This window comes from Gossypium arboreum, chromosome 11 (genome assembly GCF_025698485.1).
Source record: "Gossypium arboreum isolate Shixiya-1 chromosome 11, ASM2569848v2, whole genome shotgun sequence".
Lineage (NCBI taxonomy): Eukaryota > Viridiplantae > Streptophyta > Magnoliopsida > Malvales > Malvaceae > Gossypium > Gossypium arboreum.
Window position 1 is genome coordinate 5241288 of NC_069080.1, and position 7815 is coordinate 5249102.

General features: G+C 28.3%; 1 protein-coding gene across 1 annotated transcript; it reads right to left on the reverse strand.

Annotated features, from left to right (window-relative positions):
- Positions 1–5525: 5525 nt before the first annotated feature.
- Positions 5526–6972, reverse strand: LOC108477750 (uncharacterized). Its single transcript, XM_017780249.1, has 4 exons — positions 6880–6972; positions 6419–6710; positions 6244–6334; positions 5526–6087 (listed from the first exon to the last, which is right to left on the reverse strand). Exons 1-4 carry the CDS (start codon positions 6970–6972, stop codon positions 5526–5528), a joined length of 1038 nt encoding a protein of 345 aa, XP_017635738.1.
- Positions 6973–7815: the final 843 nt, after the last annotated feature.

The window sequence follows — 7815 nt, forward strand, 5'->3', positions numbered from 1 at the left end:
TATGTCTTCCGTTTTGGGCCCCTGGGCTCTGCTTCACTAGTTCTCCCTTTTGATCTTTGATTTTTAATTAATTCCAATTTTTTTATTCACACAATATTAATGCATTTTAAACTTTTTATAATATAAAAATTAATATAAAATCTCAGAAATATATTTAACCCTTTGTCACAATATATTTTTCTATGTATTTTAAGAAAAATATTTTTTTATTTTCTTCCCAAATCTACTTGTAAAAATATTTTATACATTTCTAGTATTATTCATAAGTAGTACTTTTTGGATAAAAATATTCTTAAATAAGGTGTTTTTAAGAGAAAAGTATTTTCTTAAGTCAAAAATTAGTTTAAAAATATTTTTTCAAAAGTTGAATATTTTACTATATGCTTAATATGCACACCCACGAAATGGTTGGGTGGAAAAAGAATTTTGCTAAGATACATTTTTATCTTCAAAGAAAATAAATTAGATATGAGAGAATTTAGTTTTAGAAAAATATAGCAAATTTATTTTCTTTTAAAAATACTATAAATCGATTTTCGTTTTAGGAAGTATTATTTATTATTTTTAATAGTATAATTTAAGTTTTTTTAAATATTAAATGATAAAAATGTCATATTCACTCAAATATATTTATAAAATCGTTAATGAAAGATTTTGTCAATTATTTTATGATATTACTGTTACTTAATCCATTCATCTAATAATAAAACTTAAATGATCTTATTTTTAATATGAATAAATAAAATAATAAGTTCAGTTGGAACCTCATGGTATAACCAAAATTTTGTAAATCTCATTCATAATTATTTTCTAAAATTATTATTTTAAAGAATTATTATTTTTATTATTTTAGTAAATAATTTATTTAAAATTTAATTAACTTAAAGGAAATTATTTGGTATACTTTCAGTGAAATTTTTAGATTTTACAAATAAGGTCAGAGAGAATTGATAATTATTTTATAATAATATAATAAAATATTAAAAATATATATTTTAAAATTACTTGTGAAATAAAAATAAGCTACCAATATACCCAATACTCACTTAATATTTAATGATGAATCTGCATTGAGTTACAAATTAAATAAGCAAGTAAAATAGGCTAAAAATATACCCATTGTCTATTGGGCCTGGTGGACTAAATCAATCAAGGCTGGGCTTGTGGTTGATTAGCCTATAAACAAATTAACAGCAATGCAACTCCTTTTTTTCTTTCTCGGTACAAAGCAATGCAATTTCTTGAGTTAAGAGCTAACAAGCTGTTTGTTTGTTTTTTGTTTTTTTTTAATTAATATTAATTCCTTTAAAAAACTAGCACAGACGATACCTATTTTAAGCTATATATATATATATATATATATATATATATATATATATTACCGTTTTCTAATTTCATTCACGAAACTAAAATTTTCCATTGTTGATAAAGTTAAAAAAATTACATTAATAACTTTTATCATATTTACTCTTTTGATACAATACCTACAATTATCTATAGCCTCCAATCTCTAAATAGGAGAATAATAAAGTGTACTCGAACTTACGTCATCCTACACTAATAACAATATTAATGCTAATCAACCTAAGATTCAATTGACTTAAAAAATGAACTTCAATATAAAATTATCCTCAAATTTTAATAAAAGAGTGTTCTAAATCTGTCATTATCATTTATATTTTAATTATAATAAAAAATTTTAATTAAATTTGATATAACTTAAATCGAACGATATCAATTTAACTAGAAATTAGCAAAATAAATTATATTTTACAATTTTTTATGAAATACAGGTTAAATATAAATAAATCAAATATTTTTTTTTTTGTAATACATAGATTTTTAAAAATTCACCCACAATTCTAAAACCAACCCAACCATCTTAAAAACTATGGCCATTCATAGAAATTAGCCGGCTCTTTTCTTTTCTTTCCTTTTTTGGTAAATTTCAATACAATAGCAATAAAATTTCATCAATACAATAGCAATCAACTCCATTAATATTTTAATACGATACCATGCGATTGTAAATATAATATAAAAAAATGAATTAAATCATAATAATATGACATATGACAAAAAACACACTAATAAGACAAATGAGGTCAATTCGTCCACCGACTGCCTATATACCATGCAATGCGCCTGCAAAACTTAGCTTTCCCTATTATAACAAATAAAATTTAAAAATTAAATTGAGTTTTAACTCAGTTAATATCGATATTATTGTTAGTGTAAATAGATATATGTTTGAGTCAAGTTTGAATCGTATTATCTTTTTATTTAAGAGTTGAGAAAGTCTATGAGTAATTTTAGGTGCAAAACCAAAAACAATTTTAGGAGAGGCCAAAATTAAATTATAATTTTTATTATCGTAAAAATGTAATTTTATTATTTTAATAGTCTATATATTTTAAATTTTAAAGAATTAAATTAAATTTTTTATTTTTAGAAGATCAAAATTTAATTTTTTATTAATTTAAAATTTTAAAATTTTAAAAGACATAAATAAAAATTCTGTTTTAAAGGGCTGAAAAATCCTACAACCCTCTAATTATGCCCCTGATTAAATTTAATTACTGTATAAAAATAAAAATTAAGAATTACATTACACTTATATAAAAAGTAAATAAAAATTTGTACCTTAAAAGTACACAAATCTATAATAAAAACCTGGCGAATATCAACCATTAATCAATAGTCAAAAAGGCCGTAAAGAAAAAAAATAGAAGAAGACAAGCTGGACCCGGATCCACACAATTTTCTTGCCGAAAATTAGTTCAGCCACACAATTTTCTTTTGCTCATTGGATATTGGAGCATTAATGATTTTATCTATAAAAATTTAATAACACATGTGCCAAAATTAAATTACATAATATGGGAAAAAAGGTAGAGAGAAATCTGGAAGTAGGATATTATTTACTCACCACATACCGTCATCCATTTATTTATTTATTTCAAGGATAAATAAAATTATATATAAATTTTATAAATTATTTTTATTTTGTGCAAATTTATATTTAAAATTTTGATTTGATTCTATCCTCACAAAAATATTATTTTATGTTTATATATTTTATACATATATAATTATATTTATTAAAGATAATTTAATGAATTTATTTTTTTAAGTGTATAATTGAATTACAATCAAAATTTTATATTGTCATTTGAACCACAACTAGAATTTCATGTACATAATTACACCAAATTAAAATTTATATATTAACTTTTACATTGAAACAAAATTTTATATATAATTTTGAGATTTATCATTTATTTTGCAATAAAAAATTATAGTATGAGAATATTAAAATAATAGTTAAATGTTGAATTTTAAATTTAATTATAAAAGTGTGGTTTTATTATAAATAACTATAATTGTAATATGATTCAGAAAAATAAAGGATGTTTGCAAATTTATCCAAATTAGCCTAGGCTCAGTAACAAAAAAAATTAAATAAATAAAAAAGTTGGATGGTTGGTAGGAATTATCCAACTCATAAACATTTTTAATTGAAATCATGTGTCATTTTCGAGGGGTTTTTTACTAAAATGAATTAAAAAAAATTTATTTATCATTGTCAGCTCAATTATATACGAAAATTGAGTGTTTTTTTCATTCGCGCCTATCTGACAGGCGCAAATGATTATTTTATATTTTTTTTGTTTTTTTAATAAAATATTATTTTTTATTTTTATTAAAATATTTAAATATATATACGGGTAAAAATACAGTTTAACAGGTCAAAATACGGGTAAAAAAGAATCGTGCTTGTCGGATAATCGCGCCTGGTAGGTAGGCGCAAATGGGCAGCCCGAACAGTAAACCCAGCTACCCGAACAGTCCCTCCCTATAGCCTCTGCATGCATGCATGCATGCCCCCCAAGCTCCACAGACCAGCAGTTGTCTGCCCATGCTGCATTTTAGTCCCTTCAATGGGAAGAAAAAGTTGCAAATGGGGGACCTTATAAGTATGGTCCCCCAAACCCCATCCACACCGAAAGAAAGAAAAAAAAAAAGAGAGAAAGGAGAAGAAAAAAAAAGAATAATAAGAAGAAGAAAGAAAAAAAAAAGGTAATGTATTTTTAGTAAATAATTTTGTTTATAATTTAAAGAGTTTAATTAAGATATTGTAATTTTTTGTTATTAATTCTTAATTATAAAATATTTATGTTTAGTGTTTATAGTTTTGTATTAATATTTTGTATGAATGTATTTTTTTGTTTTTATAATTATTTTAAAATTAATTTGTTAGTAATTTAGGATTATGTTAAAAAATTTGTGTTTGTAATTATTTTAAAATTAATTTATTAGTAAATTAGGATTAAGTTATAAATTGTTGTGTTTAGTTTAGTATTTGGTGATTAAACATATAAGTTTATAAATAAAAATAAAAATCATTTCATCTTGAAAATGAATTTAGACAAATGATGTTTAAGGTCATTTAAAATTTTTAATTTATTATTAAGTATTGGTATGTTATTATTTGATTTTAGGCCAAACAATGAAAATTCATATTTAGCCTAAGCAGATATGGATGCTTACTTACTCTATCTTGCAAATATTATTTAAAAATACTCTCTTAAGATATCATATAAAATGTAACTAAGTCGAAAAGCGTAAATCTAAACTAGGCTCAAAGTAAATCAAGCTATTTAATCCGTAAACATCTTTAAAATTGAAATCTTTAATTTTATCTTTATGTACATATTTGATACAAAATATATTCAAGATTTTATATATTTAAAAAAATCATATTTTCATATAATATTTGAATATGTATTAGATTACATATTATATCGAAATTTATAGATTAAATTATACATTTTAAGATTTATCTCAAATCTGCTACAAAATCTAGAATATTGATATTGTATTCACCAATTATAGGAACATAACAAATACTTCATTTATATGCCGTCTAATTAAAAACCTCTAAATTTATAAAATTATCATTTCATTTAAGGATTTGAGAATTCTTGGTATTAGAAAAAGTTATAAAATCTTAATTCAAATCACTATTATATATAATTAATTTTCATGTGTTTGATTTTTCAATACAATATCTGAAAAAGTTATAAAGTATTTGTTATGCAGTGTAATTTTATTTTATTTTTCATTTATTTGATAATTTTTATTGATTTATTAAAATATTGATTAAATTTGTTGTTATTTTTATAGGTTGTTTGTTTGAAAGAAACTAATAAGGTATGTTTCTATTTCTATTTTTATTTTCTAATTTGTATGTTTTATGTTTATATAGTTTATATTAATTTTAAATAGTTAACTTTGTATTTATGTAATGACTTTTTGCCATTTTATTTATCAATTTTATGGTTTTTATTTATTATTTAAATAAATAAACTTTATACTAACTATGTAAGTCAAATTAGATTAAGCGCAACAAATTATTGACAAATTTGTGATTCAATCCTTTTAACATATCATGAAACTACATCTCAATTTCTACCCGATTGCGACGATTGTCCAACATGGTAGTTTCGGAGCGGGCATTTACTTTAATTATGACTGGCTAATCTGCATACGCCACACAGCTTTTCGTCGAATTTCTCCCTAATGTCCATTTCGTTATGGATTCTGGATAATTGTGAACGACCTTTCGGGTTCCTACGTAACCCTTTATCTGGAAAAGGTTCGAAGGTCGTCAGAGGTACCTCCCAAGTAGATAGGTCATGAAGCACGGGGAACTCGTTCTCCCATATACGTAACGTGCGTCCGAGGGTGGACACTTCATCGATAAAATGTTCTACATTGAGTGAGACTTTAGCACAAGCTGCCACAACATGTGCACATGGATAATGAAGTGTTTGAAACCTCCTGCAATCGCATCGTCTATTTCGAAGATCAATTCCGTAGGATCTAGGTGGTATACCGGGTTGACGACCGATAGTCTCAGTAACTCGAAACGTTTCATTACGTCGTGAATATACTTCTACAGTCATTGACCTCGCCATCCGACGGTTTGCAGCAATTGCATCCCTGACATCTTCTACAAACACGTGTCCCACCTCCATTTGGTTAACTTGTTGTTGACCCATTCTTGGCATTAAGGTAGCCAACCTGTAGAATGTTGCTGAGAAGACAAATGAAATTGGAAGATGTCGTGTTTTTAACAATACAGCATTGATCCCCTCTACCAAGTTTGTGGTCATTTGACTATAACGAAAGCCCTCGTCAAAACTTTGAGTCCATTGCCACTGCTCCATAGTACCCAACCACTGTCGGAAAGATGTGTTTGTTTGACCCTCCATGTCGCTCTCAAGTCGAGTCATTCTTTGGCGAAAAATGTGTGGCTCTAACTCGTGCGCTGCATATGTATTAAGAAAAGATAAGTTACAACACTGCCCTAAAACATTAAAACTTATATTGAAAAGATAAAGTAATCCTTTACCCATTCTCACAACTTGTCTCTTCCAGTCTGCATTCTTATAATCTCGCTGAAAGTTAGCCGCGATGTGCCGGATGCAGTAAACGGATCTCCATGGCACACCGGAACGTCTAATGGCGACAATTAATCCAATCCCTCTATCAGAGATGATGCAAATATTATCGTTACTAATAACATAACTCCGTAGGTTGGTAAGAAAGAATTCCCACGATTCCATGTTCTCCTTATCGACGATGGCAAATGCTATCGGAAGCATGTTCCTGTTACTGTCTTCAGCAATCGCAAGAAGTAGGATCTGTGTATATTTTCCATATAGCCAGGTCCCATCTACTTGCACAAACGGCTTGCAGTGGGGAAATATGCGCACACATGGATCAAACGTCCATAACATTTGATGAATTTTTTTTTCCTGATTGTAGTTGGTCATTCGGCCCGTAATAAGGTCGTGTCTGCAACTCAATGACAGTCCCTGGTACGTACTCCCTCATAGCGGCTATCCATCCCTGTAACTCATTGTACGATGGATCGAAATATCCGTACAATTGTTCCATTGCCATTTGTTTAGCTATCTATGCCTTTCGGTATGATACTCGATATTGGAATCGTGCCTGCATTTCGGCAATCAGTACTGAAACTTTAATGGTAGGCATGTTTTTCACCATTGGCATGATGCACGTATAGATAGTTTTGGAATCAAGTTTTCGATGATCTTCTGTCATACGTGTTGAAGTGCATGTGTGAGGCCCAACAAATTTTCGTGTCTCCCACATCTGCGACTTCTGGATAAATGCAGCTCGTATCCGCCAATTGTAGCCTTCCACTGACCTCCAACACTCTCTAATGTATAATGTCGGTTTAGACGTTACAACTTTATAGTCTACTGATATATTCATGCTATACCGCTTAATGGCAAAAACACATTCTTCCTTACTTTCGAATCATTGGCCCACGAACAACTCCTTAGGATCAGAATATACAGCTATCCGGTGAGCAGGTAGTATTTCGTGGTACTCGGAACTCAATTGCGTCGCCGCGATCGGGTCTATCCGAGACATGTGTACCCCAGGATTATTGTGTATCGCAATACGACGAATCTGGTTCCCGACTAAAGACGTGTTAACGTTTCTATCATCATTCACGCCTTCGTCGTCAATATCATCCGGGACTTGGTTTACGTCGGGATCACTCTCACTATCGACTTCGTAATCAGAAGGATCACTACTATGGCATATATCATCACCAACCACATCAGTCTCGGGTGCAGCATTAAGATCAATGTCGATCCCGTGTATAGTTGATTGGCTATTAACGTACGATATCGGAACCACCATACACGGCTCTTGAGCTCTATCTTCTTCACCTAACGAAGTGGGATCTTCAGTTGCTTCTATACCAGCTAA